At 44.1% G+C, this 20,852-nt stretch overlaps 3 protein-coding genes and 1 long non-coding RNA gene across 4 annotated transcripts; 1 reads left to right on the forward strand and 3 right to left on the reverse strand.

Annotated features, from left to right (window-relative positions):
* Positions 1–3,566: 3,566 nt before the first annotated feature.
* LOC129599246 (uncharacterized) lies at positions 3,567–5,171 on the reverse strand. The gene is made up of 2 exons (XM_055497431.1): positions 4,442–5,171; positions 3,567–4,267 (listed from the first exon to the last, which is right to left on the reverse strand). The coding sequence occupies exons 1-2, from the start codon at positions 4,962–4,964 to the stop codon at positions 3,786–3,788; spliced, it is 1,005 nt and encodes a 334-aa protein (XP_055353406.1). The 5' UTR covers positions 4,965–5,171; the 3' UTR covers positions 3,567–3,785.
* Positions 5,172–10,147: 4,976 nt separating this feature from the next.
* On the reverse strand, positions 10,148–12,389 carry LOC129599247 (uncharacterized). Its single transcript, XM_055497432.1, has 4 exons — positions 12,188–12,389; positions 11,935–12,119; positions 11,776–11,842; positions 10,148–11,018 (listed from the first exon to the last, which is right to left on the reverse strand). The coding sequence occupies exons 1-4, from the start codon at positions 12,188–12,190 to the stop codon at positions 10,539–10,541; spliced, it is 735 nt and encodes a 244-aa protein (XP_055353407.1). The 5' UTR covers positions 12,191–12,389; the 3' UTR covers positions 10,148–10,538.
* A 199-nt stretch (positions 12,390–12,588) lies between these two features.
* LOC129599249 (uncharacterized) lies at positions 12,589–15,063 on the forward strand. The gene is made up of 3 exons (XR_008691893.1): positions 12,589–12,753; positions 12,811–13,299; positions 14,600–15,063. It is a non-coding gene; the product is annotated as an uncharacterized LOC129599249 (long non-coding RNA).
* An 831-nt stretch (positions 15,064–15,894) lies between these two features.
* LOC129599262 (uncharacterized) lies at positions 15,895–20,230 on the reverse strand. The gene is made up of 6 exons (XM_055497452.1): positions 19,973–20,230; positions 19,687–19,909; positions 19,327–19,593; positions 18,424–18,517; positions 17,573–18,328; positions 15,895–16,186 (listed from the first exon to the last, which is right to left on the reverse strand). Exons 1-6 carry the CDS (start codon positions 20,228–20,230, stop codon positions 15,976–15,978), a joined length of 1,809 nt encoding a protein of 602 aa, XP_055353427.1. The 3' UTR covers positions 15,895–15,975.
* Between the last annotated feature and the right edge of the window lie 622 nt (positions 20,231–20,852).

Genomic DNA, 20,852 nt, shown 5'->3' on the forward strand with positions numbered 1-20,852 from the left:
ACCATAATATTATGAACTTTCTGATTTTGCGCAACTGGTGCTCGGGAGCGCGTGAGGTAAATTTCCTTAACACCGTATTGGTTCATCGCCTAAACGGTCAATGGTGGCTGGGACATGTTCAGGATATTGACGGCGACAACTTTCTCGTAGACTTCGATGCCAGCGCACTACCCAAGCAATGGATCCATACGAAACATCTTTGGCCGCACCATCTACCTTCCTTTCAAAAATTTCCCGACGCCATGCCCGTGGCGCTCCAGGATGTTTATGACCAGCCGATGATTTTCCAGCCTTGTACCGACGTCGGCGGGAAGAGCGACAAAATCCAGTGTTTGTTCAGCAGTGACCAACTTCGTCGGGACTCTCCATTAAATGATCCTCCCTCTGCATCAAAGGATCCTCCCTCTGCATCAAAGGATCCTCCCTCTGCATCAAATGATCCTCCCCCATCGGATCGTCGTTTCGTGCAGCTTAATCAGTTTGTGGAGCAACTGCCGGTACCGGATGATTGTGAAAGTTTTGTCGGGCGATCCACCGGGTTCGTGTACAAGAAGCACGTCATCGGGTTCCTCTAAGCTTGTTCATTGTCCGGACTGCATTACCTGCCGCCGTTTGTGCGCCGCAAGAGGCTAATAGAGATATCTGACCGCCGTGAAGGGATATGTCCATTCGGCAGAACGGTTGCAGTTGACGGGATAGCGGTTCCATGTACCGGTGTACACCGGTCGGTGGCCACAGGCGATCGGCACGGCGATGATGCTTGTCGCATGTTTGTACGAGCTGAACTTGATACAGTCAGTATTGTCTGCGCCGAGATGCATGACGACGCAACGGGTCGCAGCTCATTCTGGAGCGAAGAGGGCCTGAATACCGCTTGCGAGCAGTTCTTGGAATGGAAACGGAGGGAAGAACCACTTCATACTGCTCCAGCTCAGAATTTCGCCGGGGCTGATCAGCGTCTCAGTAAGTAAATCAAACGGCAACGCAGTTTGCTGCTTCCTTCTCATTATGTATACGATTTTATGTCTTTAACGATTTTTAAGTTACCTATATTCGATAGATCAAGAAGAGATGACCATCAACGAAGTTGCGCATCCCATCCTGACGTTCATGATACAAAACTTAGATGTGGACTTCCAGTTATGGATAAGCCGGCAAGTACAGATAGTGTTCTATACCAAGTACTGTTCTGTATGGTTCTCGGCACGTATAGTTCATTACTCGCAACTGTTTCTCATTGAGGTTATTTAGGTTTGAAGGGAATGAGAATTATTGTTGACATTTGTAGTATTAACTGTGACTGAAATAATAACTACTTCGTTTTGTCTCATATTTTGGTCACTTTACGTGTGCGGTTTCAAATTTTTTTATCACCGCTGGCACACACCATCCCCCACGTGGCGCTACACGAATAGCTGCTGATCGCACAACTTTCTTTTACAGATAGATTTGTTTTCACCTGTCTGTAATCATCAAAACAAAATTGATGGAGTTTCAAATTTCTTAAAATTTGAAAAATGGAACTTCAAATTTCTTAAATTTCCAAACGTGGAAGAGCGGTAATTTTACATTGCACCCGGTCCAATTCCTGCTTTTCATTTGGTTGTTTTTATGGAAATCTTCTCTCGTTTATGCTTTCGAAATTCATGAGCGAAGTTTTTACTATGAAAATCATTCATTTCCGGCATTTTTGTTTGCCCGGAAATTTAAACGCCCTAACACTGCCATCTGTAACCGTTCACAGTTTCTCGCATTCTGTTGAACTTTCGTTTACATAATTACTACAGGGTATGCGTATTATGGAGGCTGATCTGGCATAACAGCGTCGGCCGCCGGCACTTGCTCTTCGATTTCCGCGAAACCTGTAGAAGAAGGCCACGTGAGAAGGATTTGGCATCCGTGCACTCGGAGTATCTCGCAAACAAACTGGTCACCATGCTGGACAGCTTACATCCGCAACGCACTCGCTCCTTGACGCTGCTGGAGGGCGGGGATCATCCCTACCCATCTCGTATTCTAGTGACGATGCAGAAACTCTGGGAAATTAAGAACCTTCGTCTGCCGTTAATCATTGCCAAAAACACCCGCGATAAGTCGTCTTGGGCGCCATTCCTGAGCACCTCCCAAGGTAGTGACACTGGCGTGACGTTGCAATGCCGGCCGTTGACGGAATTGCTGAGGGTATGCGAACAGCTGGTGCTGATCAATTACGTCGCGTCGGCTTCCATCACCGGAGCAGCGCAGCAGATCCTGTGTCCTTCTGGTGACGCGGGTTTGCCGGTGTTCGAAAAGGCATTTATGCGGCCTTTCGGCGCTCCGGAATGCGACGCTGAAATGATCGTTCCGCTGCTGCGTTTTTCTTCGAGAGTGACCATCGCAAAACAGTGTCGAATTTTCCTGGCAGCAGTTAGCGACAGCTGCCCGACGCCGAACCATAGGGTGTTTGGAAAAGTTGTAGCTATGCATGCGCGCTGGGTGCGGACGTTAGCGTATCCGAATCAGTGGACCGCGATTCGAACATTCCTGCAGCTGTAAGGCCTCAATAGATACTGCATAATGAATGTGTGTACAACTGTGAAGGCGTTTTTTTTAATTAGGTTCAGTAGCCTTCAGAGAGATGACCCGCAGCGATGGGATATGATGGATCTCAGACAACTGGACATTGCAACTTTGAAAAATGTGACCTTCGCAGCTCTTGATGGATGCTTCAAAGACTGACGCTGAAGTCAAGAAAATAACCTAATCATGAATAACAGCATCTGGATCTTTGGTCACAGCGCTAAATTTTTGAATCTTCTTTCTGCAGAAGTCTCTAACACATTTGTGCCTTTTGCTTCCTGTGGACTGGAAAGGGTGTTTGGGTTGTTAAAATTGAACCATTCGATGAATTGTTACTAGTAACTTGCTGACTCGTGATTGGCGGTGCGCTCACCAAACTGAGACAGTGTGAATGTGCGTACAGACCGTAAAGACAACCATAACTTCGGATATCGATTGCCGCTTGGATGTTTGCAGTGTAGTCGCAGCCATCATTAAATTTTATAGCTGATTTACTACGATTTTGATTCGCTAAGCGAGTTCCGGTTATCAAATACATTGGTTTCGTTCCCTTTATAACAATACGCAAAACATTAGCTACAGCAATAATAACTTAAACAAATAAGCAACAGGTAAATAAAGAATACGATAGAGCTTCTCCGTTAAGTTTTTCCAAAAACTTGTAAGATCTGCTTTCCCGTTGCCGAGCACCGCGCTCGTTACGTTGAATATGGAGCAGCGTGCGCGGCAATTTCCATGTACCCGACTCTGTAGCGCAATCTCATCAGGCAGGTAACGTATTTTGCTGAAAGCAACTTTTGTGTAACAGTTTCTCGTTTGCTTCTTAATGTCATAAATGTTCTTAGTTGTAAATTATAAAACTCAAACTTAATAAAATATATCAACTGCAAAGTACGGCGTTTTCTGAAGCTGGCTCCGCATTAACTGGATGCGTGAGAACATGTTGCAGTGGACCAACATTGATGGACTGCTAGTTTGATGCCGCGATCGAACGCTAATAACTGATTTTAATTGAAGGGAAAGCGTAACTGCTCACCAAGCCGCTCTTTTAGTGCAAAATGGTGCCTGACTCACTTCGGCTTGCAAAAACATGAAGTAGAAATATTATGAACAGAACAAACTGATTTCGGCATTGCGGTCCGACACACAAATTCACGATCATAATCCGCGATAAAAGGGAAAATTCAAATTTATGCAAAAGACAGCCTTGCTCACGACGTACGGTGTCAGATTTGAAAGCGTTTAACATACTTAAATGCAACGATCCGTGACCAGCACATATTGAGCAAATAGAGGTACGGCAGATCCAGCATGAGCCAAGTTGCCACGACATAGCACCACCAGTGGAACAACAACGGCCTTTTGCGCGAAGGCGAAACTACCACGATTTTCCTGAATTCAGGAAGTGACAAAATTGTTTTCAGTTCATACTGCCTTTCACGACGGCGATGAGCTTCCACAAACTGCTCCTGTTTTTCTTTGAAGGCTTTCTCGGTGTGGGCGTCGGCCAGCACGAATTCTGTAGAAAAGTCAATCCATGTCAGTTTGTCTTGTTCGAGACCGGCCAGTTCCACTGGGTCACGAACATCCTCACAGGACGAAAACTGAAACTCCTCGTGAAAGGTGCTAGTCACCACCTTCGCCATTGGTGCATCACCGCTTTGAGCGTCATAACCACACTCGATCTGCCATCCCAGCCAGGGGCGCCCTGAAAAAGCGTTGTTGTTTTGTAATATTTGTTCGTAATAAATCTGTCATCATTTCGTTTGTTGAACTCCGAAAAAAGTATATACTTACCGTTAATAAACGCAAATTCCGTGTACCAGGCCACTTTACAAAAATATCTCATGCAACTAGCAAACGCACTGAGCAGTGCACTAACCTGATCGGACGCGCTCAATATGCTGCCGACATTCTATGGGCGAAATTGTCACTATGTGTTGGAGGAAAAGTCTAATTTTATAGTACGAGGGATAACATCGTGAAGTGAACCAGACCCGAGATACATGCACAAAGAAAAACAAAATTGCAAAAACACTCGAACAAATGATTGCTGCATCGTCTTCTGATTTGGAAGGGGATCTGTTTCTGTAAAGAAAACCTGCGAGACCAGCATAAAACACGGTGCATAGAGAAAACATTATTGACAGTTTGATATCGAATGCGTTAATGGTCAGCGGACCGCGAAATGGGCGCAGTACCAACTGGATTGCTGGCACCCACAAACTGCTACAAACTCCAGAAATATTTCGTGATTTGCAAATTTTCATGAAACCCTTCATCGTCCGATTAATAAGCCGGGGAAGGAGTGTCTTGAATTTAGACCGGCGAAAAGTTGTACCGCCATCGTGATCGAACCCCGAAATCACAATATCGGACGCTGACTCACGGGATGGTGACGGCATCGCACTTTGCTTGCGAAACTGTAGACAACAGGATGGGCTGGATATACCGGTATATCCTATCCTCTGGATGCCCCTAGCTCACGAAGAGTATACTAGTTGAATTTATAACGATCACTTTGCGTCAAAAACAATGCTGCGATTCGTGAAGACGGCTGTGTATGCGTCAATAAGGTCTGCCACGTCGAATACAAGGCTGGCATAAGCGAACCACAGTGCCTTTTAGTACGTAGGTAGCGCACACTTGCCTGGCATGACAATTTTTCTCTTTGCTCCGTGCAGTGATGCCCCGGGCGATATGAAGTGACTGTCGGCTGTAAGTATAGATACCAGAACGAGTAGAGCAGCTTTTTTGTGTTATTATATTACGACCGTATGATGGCTGATGTCTATTCAGATTTTTTCTAATCGTGAAATTCGTGTTTTAACCTGTTCTCTGGTTCCGCTGCAGCCTTCCTGAAGACGGCGATTAGTGCCTGCGGGATACTTGGTAGTTATGCCGCAAGAAACACACAACGATCTTTGCAAATGCAAATAAGCTACGGTATGAGGATACGTGCCACCGAAAATATTTTTACTCGTTTTCAAAAAGTAGAAGATGGAAAGACGAACATAAGAAAAGAAGGTTGACAAAAAATTATTAAAGAACTCATTATCTGCACAGCAAGCCATTGTAAATGTCGGTCGCGTGTATGAAAATGATGTTAATGAATTACTTCTGGAAACGTTCCTCCCTTGCGACGCTGTTTTAATCAGCCGGCAGGAGAAGGTTCCGTGTTAGAGAAGTTGGCGGAAAGAAAGCGAGCCGAGAGATAGATTATACTTCCGCAATATGTATATCAAGATTCTGAAACATGCAGTTCGCCTGAAAACGGGTGGAGCAGGATTGCCGCATAGGATTAGTAATTACACGGCGACATAGAAGAATAAACGTATGGACATCGTATGCGGATGTATGCGTCAAACAATTTCCCCGAGTCTCAATTACTGTTAGCTGGTATTTCACTGAGAAAAGTTTGACATCAGCCTTGGTAGTATCCATCGAGCATAGCCATGGACAGCTTACTCAGACTGGAGACGTCTAGTTGGCGCAGGTCTACGGCATCCCACGGCCGTGCCCCATCATCCGGACGGAAACTGCTGAACCTGATGAGCAAAAGACCGACAATTCCGAAAGTAAAATATTATGGTGAAGAAATTCGATTACTTACACGTTCATGAAAGCGCGGATGGCCGTCCAACGGTCGGGATAGGCTAATTCCCGCACCCATTTGGCATGCACGGCCGTGACCTTTGCGTGGACTCGCTCACCGACGACCGGACAATGGTCGTTGAGCGCAGACAGAAAGCGTCGAGCCTGATGCGTCGCTGTCTCTGTGGATCGGATGCGCAACAGCGGAATGGTAATTTTCTGCTGAGAAGCTTCCGTATTATTGTTGCTTTCTTCAGCAAGCTGCTGAGGAAAGTCGTTGCCCACATCCGGCCACGGCGCATCGGCAGAGTCAAACAACGCCATCAAGCGCGAACCTTTACCGAAAGGAAGCGCTGCCGCGTAGTCGATGAACAGCATCTCGTCGCACACGGCCGTCAAGTGCATCAATGCGCTGCACACGTACTCCTGTTCTGCGCTGCACTGCAGCCCCAGAAGCGTCTGTTTCTTCGCTTCATCCATTCCGTTCCTAATGATAATCAACGGCAAACGAATGCCTTTGGCCTGCAGTGTTTCTCTCACAATGGGCATCCTCCAGGCGCATTTCCACCATAGTTTCTGGTACGTTGTTCGTACTTCTGTCATCGCCAGCGTCTCCATTCCCGGTGTTACGATGCAGTCGAACATGGCGATCAGCCGGCGAATCTCATTCTCTGTTTCGGCAATGGAGCGCAAGAACGCTATTTCCACGCTAATGTTGCGCCGGTTCGTGGCATCGTCACGTAAAAGAATCTTCCACAGTCCACACACCCTAAGAGACCGTATGAAAGGTCAACGATTGCACGGCAAACACAACATCAGAAAACTCTTGGTGACTGATCACAACACAACACGTTCTTTGCTTTTTATACTTTTTCTTAGGTTTCTGATTATATAAACTGAAATACCGTAGCTAAAGTTGTGCATATTTTGGAAATAATAGTTAACTTGCCGGCTCATCCGTAATTGCGTGATGATATCCAGACTATGCAAAGTCGACGCCAGGATGGGATGGGCAAGGTTGCTGATCCGCTCGCTCTCGATATCTGGATGTAACACAATCCGTCACGATCGCCAGTTTTATTTCTATCTGAACTGCTTTACGACAGTTACGAATTGTAGCGGCTCGCATAAGTTAAACCACAGAGTGTGTAACGGTAAAAAATCCTTCACAGCGTGTGTACTGCCCTTAAGTTCATAAATATATGTAGTACGCACGCTGTGCCACTGCGGGCAGCTTTCCGCCGCAACAGAGGCCAGACACTTCGTAGAATCTGGCGTGAACACTGTTTGTGCGCGCAACATCCGCTGACTCAGATATGACGCAAATTCAAATTGACAAAACGTTTATAGCGCATTGCTGTGCCGAACCGTATGAAAAGATTCAAAGTCGAACTGAGTTGGATTGACTAACCTGGCTGAGAGGTCACCATGGAACTGCTGTCAGCGATAAGACTGCCGCCTTCCTGCGCTTGTTGATACATAAGATAGCGGTGACAAGCTGCCTTCAGAGCGTCTTCACTCCAGAGCATACTGCACCCATCCGCATCACCGTGCACTTCGGCGCACACGAAGATGACCGAGTCCATTTCCACTCGAACAAAAACCCGACAACCGACGTTAAAGTGATACGGCGCATGCATCAGCTGATGTGCTCCCGCACAGCGGAAACCAAACACTTCCATTGTCGCGAACCTTTCGAATGCGCAATTGGCATCACACACTCCCGCATTACCCAAAACAAACTGGCACGCTCCGACCAGATAAGTGGGCAGGGCATTCACGTTATGTAGTGCAGGAGCCTCAGGGAAGCTGATGACATGTTTACGGTAGACATGTCCGTTGACTCGCCCGCAGAAACTTGGTTCGCCGAGTGGAAAGGGTAGTTTCCCGATAACCAGCCATTTATGGGCGAGACGAGAAACCGAACCGCTGTAGTCAGCATCATTAACGCGCAAACTGTAGAACATACCATGCAAATTGTCGACGATAATGCAGTTCCGAGAAATCATGGGACCGTCCTTCTCATCACGCAGTGCCACTTGCACAGAGGTGCCGCTGGATAACGGTAGTGAAGAAAGTAGAAAACGGTGTGGCCAACAATTGCTAGAATGAATCCACTGGGCGTGGACTGTGCTGGCGTCGAAGTCCACAAAGAAGTTATCGCCGTCAATATCCTGAACGAATCCCAGCCACCACTGACCGTTGTCCCGGCGCACTAATACGGTGTTCCCATAGTTCAAATGGTGTGCTCCAGAACACAGCTGTCGATAGCTTAGCGGGTTGGTACTCATGGTGTTGTGGAGAGGAGCCAAACTAATGCGTAATCCCGAAAACGGTACTATTACGACCCTGTCGTAATAATTTGCACTAACTTTAGTTTGGACTAGTTAAATGCTCGCAGTTTAATCGCTAAAAAGGATTTAATATTGTTAAACTTGAAGCATAAAAGATCAGTAATCAAACATTGGCCATGGAGAAACTGGAGAGATATCTAACACAGAAACAATCTCGTTCTGCAGACCAAGAAAATTTTATTAGGCTACTACTTACAGCAACTGAAGAGGTCAGAACCACGACGAGCATGCCAAAGGGCAGCCGGCAAGGCAAAAGTATTGACGATTCTCGCCTTTCATATTGACGATTCTTACCAGATTGGCGCCCTGTGGCGGTTGGGAGCCGTACTATGAAATTTCCCCGGTTTCAAACTGATGTTCAGATTACAGTGGTTTTTCGGCTGGAGGTCTTTTGGTGCACAGCGCATCCTGCACAGTGCACAGCGCCATCTTTGATTGTGTATGTTCTGGAGAAACAGGAACGCGCAATGGCGCAGGTCGTTGTGTGTACAGCACATTACGTATATCTACTGCATTAGTTCAGCTTTTCCTCTTTTTACAGCACAAACAAAAACAGAAGAAATTGAACAATCCAGGACCCTATTCTCCTGTAAATTCTGTAGATATCTTATTGATTTTCAAGCATCCATCCAAAGCTGCGAAGGTCACCTTGGACAAAGCGGAAATGTCCAGTTGACGAAGATCCATAGTTTCCCATCGCTGGAGACTGTCATCCGGACCAAAACGGTTGAAACTGATTGACAACAAGCGACCACTTTATGGACATCATAAAGAAACTTGGAAATAGCTTTCAGTAAAAGAAAAACTGTATTTTTGTGTGGAAACTTCCCTTGTGGAAGTCTCCCACTGTCTCGTACTCCTTGTTTCAAACCGTACATAATACAGGCAATGGTTAATGCTTACTGAATATGCGAACAAGAAAAAAAACTCAAAAGCGGCGAGCTCATAGTATTCAATAGATGTTCATTAAACAGCGATGCAGTAGTAAATTGGTTGCGAGTGGCGTATGCGCAGTTGCGCACTGATGAATTGCGGTAACACATTTCTTAGTCGATCATTTCCACCGAGTACTGCGGCAGCTGGTATCCTGTATCCTTCGCGCCCGAAATGAATAATGAAAACAACTCCAGACTAGAACACGTGAAGAACAAAGATACCCCAAAACCTCCTTGGCGACCGGAACGAATTTTAAAAAAGCGTTTACCGTAGAATGAATAATGCGTCGCGCAAGCAGGCCCGCAGTCGGAAAATCGCCTTACAGTCCCGTTACATCTACCGGACAGCCTGTTTTCTCCTGCCGCTGAATTGTTTCCGCAGTCTAACGTACAGAGGTCATCGAAATTCGAAAGGCGTTGTATATAATTTCGGCGATGCTATCTTTCTCAACAAAAAACGAAGCAAACACGTACGTGGATAAACAGGTCATTGGCAGTGTCCATTGTGATAATATTATGTTCCAAAGTAGATCACTTTGACATATTTGCCGATTAAATCTGTACTCGCTTGCTCGTCTAGTAAGCAGCACGTCATAGATGGTTCAACCTTTCAGCCTAAGCGTAGCATTGATTTTGTTCGTAAACATCTAGTTCCGGCAGACTGTTACAGTACCATACTATTTTACATCGTGTGAAACAAGAAAATTCACGGCATGTTTTGATACCCGATCGTACAAGGCGGAACAAGATTTGCAGCAAAATTTGAGCTAAATGGAAGCAAACGGTACAAAGATGTACAAACCCGAATTGTACAAATATGCCGAAAAAGGACAGCAAGTTGTGAACAGAATTTCAACTAATAAAACTAATAATAATAATTTCAATGTGAACTGGATGGTCAACTACTACCGCTATGTAACGCCATGAATCAAGTTACAGGCCAGATTATCGTACCAGCTTGGTTATTTTTTGAAACCAATGGTGAAAATAAAAATATTACGTAACAGGTGCCGGCAATCCCATGACGGTGGTATTCGCACATTGCATCGTCGCTTGAAATCACCCCGTAACCCTCGCGCGCGCGAAACTTGTCGGCTTATCCCGCCTGTCGCACCGTCTTCCACAGCCACACCGTCCCGGGGATGCAGGCCAATATCGCCGCGATATTCAACGGCAGGGAGGCGTGCTCGGGAAAGAGGACATTCCAGCTGGTCCGTGTCGCCATGATCCAGGCACCGGACAGGACGCAATAGCCGGCTGCTATATAGAGGTAATTGGACACCGGTGTGTCTTCTTGTTCGACCGGCGGTTGGCGCCCTTCGGGGGCGTCGGTGTGACATTCGGTCCAACGGAACCACATCCAAATAAAAACGATGAGGGTTGGCCACATTTTTAATACGAAGAAGGCGATGGCACCAAACGGCAACGAGACGAAGTAGCCCAACCAGCCGACAGCCAGTGCATCCTGGGAGAGGTCATTGGTGGCGTCCGGGAAGAAGGCTTCATAGGTGGTGCTGTCGAAGTAACGACGGAGGTCCACCCAGTAAGACAGGCGTGCGGCGTTTTCCCGCAGCATCTGCAACACACTCAGCAGTTTTAGGCCTCATCAGATTTAGATTTAGGATTCTGTAGATGTAGATTTAGAATTCAGTAGATTTACGACTTAGCATCTGAGCTGCTGCATTTTCACTCGTACTGCGTACGCAGAACACCGAGAGATTCATCTGATCTAGCACAGGATGATACTCAGATCATTAGCGTATCTCATCTACAGTGTAAAATTAAAAAAGAACTAATCGGCAAAGTAGAAGTAATTAGTACAAATCGGCTAACCGGTGTGTAGCGTAAAGTACTTAAAGATTCTCGTGAATGCCATGTGAAGATGTTGTGTTGTATGAATGTTGTACCTGGCAACTGGCGTAGTCTATAATAATCTTTATACGTACGCAGTTGTGTTATTGTTGTTTAGTCTGTTATAGCGGCGCTCCTGAGTTGCTAACAACGTACGGTACAAGCATTAGCGCTCAGTAAATACGTGACACCGTCCACGGAACAAAATTTCTTAATACAGTTAATAAAATAATGACTGCAGGAATGACCGGTTCAGTGCGCATAAATCACCGGGTTTCAAAAATTGGGGTTTGAAAAGAATTAAAGCGCTTGTTTGCTTGTTTAAGCGTTGAAACGAAGCACCGACCTTGTTGAATCACACATTCATGATTGCGATTTTCAGAGACCAGAGAAGACAGGATCGCTGTTGACACGATTTAGATACAGGTATGAACTTTATAATGCTTTGAAAAATATCCGTAAACAGATAGCAACATACGTACCCTGGCTCTGGTCTCATTTCCAGCCACGCCGGTTACATGAACACCGTCGGTTCCACACGAATTTTTGCTAAAGATCATAAATACATCGGCTGATTGAGATATGATTTCTCTATCGGCTCGTGTGTAATTAAACATGAGCTTAATCGAGTAGAAATTCACCTAAGTCTTCGGGGGAAGTCAGGCACAGAGCTTCCATATAAAGGGAGATGCCTTGGATAGCTCAAGTGAAGGAATAGTCCCAGAAAGAATATCACAGCGAGGAACAGCCATCGTCGCGATATAAGCGCACGAGTGACCACCTTCGCCCTTTCCGTGTCGCTTCTCTCCTCGACGCCGGGGGTTTCCCCTGTGGTAGAAACTTAATATAACTATTCGTCGCAACACTCGTCAAACGTATTTATCATGATTGTTACATAATTTATGGCAGAGCAAAATAAACGGAAAGGTCACGGCGGCATAAGACCGGCCGGTATCGTAGTCTAATATGCGGTGATTACGGAAATATGCATAAACGGCAACGAACGAGACGGCAATTCAAGTCAGGGATTGTTGTTGGAGGAAAACAGACTGTATGGCGGTAACTGTGTCAGAAAAGCGCAAAAACAGCGGTATAAAAGAGCAACAAGTGGAACGGTATATCAGATAACAGCATGTACGGGCATATCGCCCTTAACAATCAGAAAAAGGCTAGCGCATGCGAATATCGCTAAAAGAAATCTTTACGTGACATGATTACTGCAGAGCTGCACCTTGGCACACACAGAAACAATAGATATCTATACAGTTCAGGGTAATTAAATTTTTGCCGCCACAGATTATTATGAGCATTTAAAGCGCTACCAAGCGATTTTTCTACTGCAAAGTGGGCGTACTTCGAATACGAGAAACAAAACCCAGTCTTCACAGTGAAAACTAAAGAAGCCGATTTCCCCTCGGACGACCAACAAGAAAGACTGCATATATCACTAAAATTTGGAGGTCAGTTGGAAGCGAAATATTAGAATTTCTAGAAAATGCAGTATGCACAACTTACAGCCACGGTCGGAAGTACAGGCCGACTCGCGATGGAATTCTGACCATTCCCGCGAGATTCAACACACAGAACAGCGCCCATCCTCCCAGCAGCACGCAGCTGACCGGCAAAACAGCGGAATCTCCGACAACCGCCTGGGCTACGCTGATGGCCAGACTCAGTGTTACAACGGGATAACACAGGGAAACAACGTAGTAAAAAAAGGCGGCCATAGCAGCTAGGTGCCCGCTCCAGCAGCGTGTAATGCAGCGTGTGACGGTTAGAAAGGCCGCCGGGGTGTCGTGGATGGCCCAGGTGGGCGTGTTCACCAGCAGACTGCACGGCAGTAGGATGCACAGCGCCAGCGTGGGCACGACACAGATGAGCAGGAGGAACGCGGGAGCGATGAGATCAAAGCCCAGGGTGGGATTTTTGGTGATATGCACGGAGGCGTCACAGATGATATCGAGAAAAGGAAACCATGGCTTCGCACTGCGCAGCCAGTAGCAGCGGTAATGGTCTCCCTAAAGTAAATTACGACATTAATAATAATAATAGTGAATTATTAACGGTCACAGGTTAGCGGTGATATAATAATATCTGACATTCAGCATTGTAATAAGTTAATAACTTTGAATCGCGAAAAATTTAACCGACGCACTAATCAAAAAATAAATCAAACTGAATGGTCGAAATCTTATAAAGACGTATAAATTACTGAAAAATCGAATATTAAAATTAATAAGACTTAAAACAAAAAATAATTATAAAACCAGTTTAATTATAATCAAATGCCCAAGCAGTTAGGACTTCAGGAATTATGTAACTACAGTAGCCAAACCCCATATTAATGGAGACTTTCATCACTGGAAACTTTTTTTGCTAATTTTGAAATAATAAAATAAAAAAAATAAAAATTTTATACGTTTTTTTGGTTTGATTTTATGAGATAAAAGTTACCCAACCTAAAGAATGATTTTCAGCGGATCACGTATTCAGCAGTGAATTTCCGGTTGTACGTATACAGTCACATACAATATCTACAGCTAAACAAGTCAGTTTGATCGAAAATTACGCTGGTTTTGGTATTAAAATTGGTTCTGATCCGTGGTAATGTTGGAAGACAACGATTTGAACAATATGATAATTTCGAAAAGTCTTGCCTGCTGGAGATCTGTCCATACTAACGAATCTAGTCCATCCATTTCCGCTCGGATGTCCGTGCGGGCTTCGCGTAGGTCGGGCAGCGCCAAGCGCAACAGAAAGCGCGTTAAGTCCGCGCACATGAACAGCACGACAACGCTCTCGCAGAGGATCTCGGCATAGCGCCAAGTTTTCTGGCGCAAAAATGATTGGGACATGGCTCCGGTCTTGACTGCCATTGTTCAGGACTCCGAAGAAAAATTATTTTCTCAGTCCTCGCTAATGCGATAGAAAATCATAAATTCCTTAGCAAATGCTATGGTCTAGCGTACATATTAGATGATGGATAAGGAATGCAAGGTACGAGTAGCTACTGCTTCGCTTTATGTCTTCTGTCAGCGGGGTGATAGCCTGAGTGGAGACTGACCGTTGGTCAGCGGTCGGAGATAATGGTTGCATCGCTGAACTCTCTGCCTCCTTCTGATTCTGTATCTCTCTCTGTCCTGTGTTCAGCTAGACAACGGTTAAATATTTGCTGATAAGGGTAATGCCCTCTGCATCGCAACGGCCTGTTTACGCTGATGCCAACTCTTCGCACAAGATGATGCTGGAAGAGAAAGACCGTGTCTTTATATTTATGAGTGAACTTATGACTTTTATCTTCTCCAGATCATAATCACACAGCTTCACGCTGAGCCTGACGGAGCATTGTACCGGTCACTTTCACAACAATGAGTTAGGCCGTAAGGCCGCGTCCGATCACTTCGGCCGCGTTGAATCCGTTCTAGCCTTCACTTCGGCCGAGGCTCAATTAGGCCGCGGCTTCTTTCGGCCAGCACTCAATTCGGCCAACACTCATTTTGCCAACTGGGCATTTCAGCCATCTTGGTTTTCAAGATTTTCTTCGGTTCCGTAGTTTTCTTTTCTTATATATCTTTTTTTTCTTTTTTTTCTCTTCCTGTTTTGTCTCTCCTCATTTTTGTGTATGTGTTCTTATGTTTGTTTATTGTATTTTTTTATTTTCTTATATTTCTTTGATGATTTTAAATTTAAATGTGTTATGCTCTTTTATGTTTTAAGTTTTCATAATTTTCCTCATGTTTTCATATTTTTCTTCGGTTTCATGGGTAGTTTTCACCTTCGACTTCGTGCGTCTACACGTTTATAGTGCGCTCACGCACTTCTATGGTTTTCATGAATGTTTGTATAAATGAACATCTCAGATATTATGTTCTTGGTTTATTCTTAATGGTAAGAATCTTCGTTCGATCACTGTCAGCTGATGTGATGCACTGGCTAGCAGAATTATGGCCAAAATGCGTGGAAGCCGAAGTGAGCGCTAAATGAATAACGGCCGAAATGAAAACGGCCGCAGTGATCGAAAGCCGTTAAATACCTCCGCCCGTTTTTTGCCAAACGTTTTGCAGACAGATCGCAATGAGCCCAAATAACCTTATTGTTTGATTAAGTGATGGATGGTGTTAATAAAAAGAACAAAAGTACAAAATACAAAAAGTACTAAAGTATAAAATAGGGAGAGTTACTTTTGAAACGCCCTTTTTAATTGTACTGTACTTTTCGCTTTAATATACGACTAGCTCAGCTCGGTATTCTTTTTTTTCTACTTTTATTGCTAGTATTACAGCACTAGTTGCAAATAGTTGTATTTTTGCATTTTGGATGTGGTTGTGGCCCACAACTTGTGGTACATAATTGCAGCGCATGTACTATGTAGTATTAACTATTACAGCAAGTGGAAACGATTCCAACGAATGACCACCTGGCTTATCTTGCAACAAGCCAAGGAAAATGGGCGTGGCATAAAGAAACGAATAGCATTACAAAGAACGGTTACGGATGCGCTAGTTTACTTTATCAGCTAGAAATAACGAGAATAATCCAAGAACGGCCGGCCAACGGCCATCAAACGGCCATCATGTACGCACATGATTGTCATTGGCCAGCGAAAACACAACCATAGGAATTTATTAACAGCAGTTCAAGGATTAAGGTTATCAGTTTGAGAAAATAAAGCATAATTAAAATTATTCCTTTTTACAGCCTAAGAAACAACAGAAAAAACTGAACAAGCCAGGATCCTCCTCGGCTTCTTCTGATTTTGTTGTAATCTGTCTGATTTGCAAGCATCCGTCCAAAGCTGCGAATGTTACCCTGGACAAAGCGGAAATGTCCAGTTGACGGAGATCCATTGTGTCCCATCGTACGCGATTTTCATCCGGACCGAAACTATTGAAACTAGGAAACAACAACCGACCATTTTATGGATCATAAAGAAACTTTGGAAATAGGTTTATTTCGCAAGACCTGTTCGAGTATTTTATCGTTGCAACTCCACTTTCATACTTCTTGAATTTCATTCTTCGTTTCAAATCATTTCGTAAATGATTTAAAATACAGGAAAATAATTTTAATAGGCAATAGCCATGAAAACAACAAAATGCAAGCGCGGGCACACTACTTCATAGTTAAAATTTAAATATTGAAAAAAAACATTGTTTTTTCAATGTTTAAATTTTACTATGAAGTAGTGTGCCCGCGCTTGCAAATACAGGAAAATAGTTCCAATAAAATAAAAGCGAAGTTGGCTTAGACGAGAAAAGATTTAAAAATTTATTTATGGCACTTCAGAACAGTATAGATATAAGGTAAACAGCAGTGTTGCTTTACTTAGTAAAACGTAAAACTAAATAGTAAACCTTACTTAGTAAGCCGTTTTTGCCTCTAACTAATTAAGTAAAAAGTAAGCAAGCAGCAAAACGGAAAAGTAAAAGTAAAGTAAAAGTAAGAGCAGCCGTTGAGAAGTAAATAGTAAGTAAAAGTAAGAGGCACGAAACGGGAATAGTTTAATTAGTAAATCAGTCGTTTACTAAGCGTCCGCAACAGACAAAAGTGAAGGGCATCAAGAGAATTCTGTGAGCATGCTTTTTGCCATAGCAGTTACGTTTGGCAGTACCGGTTTTCTTCTGATTTGCAAAAATTTTGCTGCACTCACTGCAATACTTACCTTGGCACCGGATACGGTGTAATGACTTTTGCTAATTTTTGTCAAAAAATAAGTACTATAATTTTACACATAACCAAATCGCTTCATTGAAAATAATTTCTGAAAACAAATTAAAATTAATCGGTGTGCACACTGTCCCAGAGTACAAGAAGTTATTTTTGTTTTAGATACGTAATATACTTAAGAAACGAATAATATGGCAAAAAACTGAAAACTTTTGTTGCGTACTGCGATTTATCGCAAAACACGTACAGTAAAAAAAGTAAAAAGTAAGTAAAAGTAAAGAAGAAAGATTATGAAAAGTAAATAGTAAAGTAAATAGTAAAGTCAATGACGAGACGAAAAGTAAGAAGTAAGTAAGGTTTTGGGCCAATAGTAAATACAACGCTGGACTAAACAGAAAATTTGTTTTTTTCTCGAAGTTCCAGTTATTTTCCATGCATTATTTTGTTTCACTAAATAATTATTATCTGTTTCTCGCAGGCTTGTGCTAATAAATTAATCTGTGCCAAAAGCGGGTACAGCAACATTAGAATTATTTTTTTTTAAATTTCAACTTTCTTTCCGTTCAAATCATTTTTGATGACGGAAGGTAAAATGCTGTAAATTTTACTCACATCTCAAGGAAAATGGGTATACGGCTCCATTCTTCAGGATATTTAAACGTTCGCAACCAGCGCGCATGTATGGCTGTGACCTTTTCACGCACATGCTGCGTAATCGGCGGACAATTGTCATTCGCGGCGGCCAAAAAGCGTCGGCACTGTTCAGCGGCCGTTTCCGTGGAGCGAAAGCGCAAAAACGGAATGATAACATCTGGCCGCACGTAATCGCGAAGTCGTATCAAATCCCTTTCGCGAAGCATCATGTGTGCTTGGTCTTTGCATAATATGGAAAACGCTGATCCGTTGATGGCTTCTGATGCGTTGTAATTGATCAGCAGGAGCTCCTCGCAGACCTTCATGAGCTTCGACAGCGCATGGCATTCGTACTCCCCAGTATCGTTATTGCGGTTAAGTGCCAAAAGGGAAAACGATGATGTACGGGCAGCGTCCGAACCGTTCAAAATAATGATCCGCGGCAAGCAAATGCTTTTGGTTTTCAATAATATCTTGATACCCCACATTTTATCTTGGATATCAAAACTACAGTTAGAACTCCGGCCGTATTCCCCTTCGTCAATAAGCGCTAGCGTTTGCGTGTTCTCATTAACGGTGTGGTTCAGAATTGTCATGAATTTAAAGGAGCGATAATACTTGTCCACAACACGCTGTTCATCGTATGATTTTATTGTGCACATTCCTGGGCTGTCGAAAATGATATGCCGGTGCCAGTCCTGTTCCAACAAAAGAAGCCTCCACTGCGCGCACACCCTAGGGAGACACCAGCGTACATATTTTATTACATAGTTATTACGTAGTTAACTTTTTGCAACGCGGATTATTGTGGTCCAATAATCACATTTTACCGGTGTGTTTTCAGTTGAGAATCGACATCCAGATTTAGCAGAATCCACGCCAAGATCGGATGCGGCAAATCATTGATGACCGGTTCAACCAAACCTGCGGAACATTCACTAAAATAACTTAATTAACCCGGCAATGCCCGAGGTATCAAGGAATTTTTTGTCGAAGTTGAAATTCTTACCATAGAATAACAATAACATAACGACCTTAAACTATTTTTTTTCAAATGATAAGAAAAATGTTTTATTACCATTTATGCTATTATCAACGCACTCAGAGGTCCTTATTTGTTTGACATTTTGATCAGTTAGCTGACAGTGTTATGCTTGACAACTCTCCTAGTGTGCAACGGCTGAATCATATGAAGTGTCCGGCTATGGTCACTGTTCCTGTTCAGGCAGCATGCTACTGTCCTACGCCAATGCCCAAGCGGTGGAATTTCCACCAACCTATGTATTTTGGAATTTCTACCAGCTATTTTTGAAAATCCACAGTTTTTTACAGAAGAGCTGCAGAGTGCAGACTTTTGTATGATACTGAAATTGTGAGATACTCACATGAAGGTATCACTAATTTAGTCCCAAATTTTTATCATAACAGCCGATTTAGATACACTTCATAGAACTGTACGTTATTTTTTCAGTGTTTTCTAAGCAATGTAGGTTTTTTACGGTGTGTTTAATCAAAAAACTAAAATTCACTGTGCAAGGAGTTATCTTTGCTCTATCTAATGCATATGTAACCCAGGCAATGACAGTAGTCCTCGCGTTGTACAAATTGGCGAACTTTACTGGTGGTTTTTCCACCTAGCAGACGTTGCCGGGTTAAGCATCGTCAGCTAACACAATAACGTTCGAAAAACTGGTAGAATTTTATTGGTATGAAATGGGTGCTGTCGTACTGACCTTGCGGAAGCGAGATTGGAGGTACTTGTACAAGATCTGACTGCTCCGCCAGTTGCGCAGTGAGGTAATTTTCGCAGGCTTCCTTCAGGGCGTCTTCATTCCAGAACATACTACTGTGCGCTGCATTCTCGTTCGCCCACACATTGTTGCGGTTGGTTTCACCGTGCACTTCGGCGCAAATGAAGGTGATCGTATCACTGTCCGCTCGCACAAACACCCGGCAACCGACACGGAAACCGTACACCTCGTCACACCCTCGGTGTCGTGCTGTGCAAACGAAATCGAACCCGTCGGTATACTCTTGCCTACTATGTCGACAGCGGGCAGTACACAGAGCGTCTTTTCTCAACTTTAACTGACATTCATTGGCCAGGAACGTCGGTAGGAAATCCACTTCCCGCAGCAGATGAGCTTTGGGGTAACTGATGACATGCTTCTTGTACAGAATCCAGGTAGTCCTTCCGAAGAAGCAGTCGCTTTCATATGGCGCACTGGCGAACTGCGTATGATGTACAAGGTGAAGAGTGGACGTCTGAGGACTCTGCTCCGGAGTATCACTACTTTCTTCGTTCACACGCACGATCTAGAATATGGAGCGAAGACAGCGGATTACGGTTGCCGGGCGGATTATCATCGGGCCGCCTGCCTCGTCGCGCAGCGCCACCATCTCCGAATGGCCGCGGAACATCCCCGGGATATGGTGGGGCCACAAATGGCTGGTGTGAATCCACTGGGCGCTGATAGTGCTGGCATCGAAATCAATGAAGAAATTGTCGGCCTCGATATCCTGCACGTAACCGAGCCACCACTGCCCGTTATCACGCTTTACCAGCACCGTATTCCCGTAACTGGTTTGGCGTGCACCGGAAAGCAAATGCCGAAGATATCGTGGTGTAGCGTTCATGCTGGTGTAGAACTGTAGAGATATAAGGAACAGCTGCTGCTGCAAATGATCTACAGTAAATCGCCGCGAAGCTACTTATTTATCAAATCATACGTATAAGATATTTATTGGGCAAAGGCCATCAATGTAACAGAAAGTGCACGCGCGTAAAGTGCATACTACTCTAAATGATGCAAATTTAAACGTAGATGCGAACGTACCTGCGAATCAAATCATATCAGATGCGAACGTTCAGAATAGCGAATCAAATCATATCAGATGCGAACGTTCAGAATATTGTTTATGCAAGCGTTTCAGTCTACCGTTTGCAACGTTTCGAACAACAACAGTCAACTATCATTGCATTTCCAACTCTGCTGAGTTCAGAATAGTTGAAATAAGGCAGTACAGCGTGCGGCGGGACAAGCCTGGCCATGAGAGAGTTTAGAAAGCTGCCGGTATCGATTTATTTCTCCTGGTCAGTTGAAGTATGATGGTGTACTGTCCGTACCATGCTGTTATCACAACACAGCACCATGCGGCATGCATGCGGCTAACCAGACCGTCCACGTATTGATTTATTTGGCGCAGTTATCGCTCAGTATTTATCTACCATAAGGGTTGTCAAAGGTACAGTATGAAC

The sequence above is a fragment of the Paramacrobiotus metropolitanus genome, unplaced genomic scaffold (genome assembly GCF_019649055.1).
Source record: "Paramacrobiotus metropolitanus isolate TYO unplaced genomic scaffold, Prichtersi_v1.0 Parri_scaffold0000141, whole genome shotgun sequence".
NCBI lineage: Eukaryota > Metazoa > Tardigrada > Eutardigrada > Parachela > Macrobiotidae > Paramacrobiotus > Paramacrobiotus metropolitanus.

What these genes read in the sequence shown, in the direction of transcription:
- LOC129599246 (XM_055497431.1), bottom strand. Translation starts at nt 4,964, where the DNA reads ATGCCGTCACCATCCCGTGAGTCAGCGTCCGATATTGTGATTTCGGGG. An exon ending in TATTGAGCGCGTCCGATCAG is followed by an intron (nt 4,268 to 4,441) that starts GTTAGTGCACTG and finishes ACGCTTTTTCAG; the next exon opens with GGCGCCCCTGGCTGGGATGG.
- LOC129599247 (XM_055497432.1), bottom strand. An exon ending in GACTTCCCCCGAAGACTTAG is followed by an intron (nt 11,843 to 11,934) that starts GTGAATTTCTAC and finishes TATGATCTTTAG; the next exon opens with CAAAAATTCGTGTGGAACCG. An exon ending in GAAATGAGACCAGAGCCAGG is followed by an intron (nt 11,019 to 11,775) that starts GTACGTATGTTG and finishes AGTGTGTTGCAG; the next exon opens with ATGCTGCGGGAAAACGCCGC.
- LOC129599262 (XM_055497452.1), bottom strand. Translation starts at nt 20,230, where the DNA reads ATGAACGCTACACCACGATATCTTCGGCATTTGCTTTCCGGTGCACGC. An exon ending in TCCAATCTCGCTTCCGCAAG is followed by an intron (nt 18,518 to 19,326) that starts GTCAGTACGACA and finishes AATGTTCCGCAG; the next exon opens with GTTTGGTTGAACCGGTCATC. An exon ending in ATACCCATTTTCCTTGAGAT is followed by an intron (nt 16,187 to 17,572) that starts GTGAGTAAAATT and finishes GTTGTTTCCTAG; the next exon opens with TTTCAATAGTTTCGGTCCGG.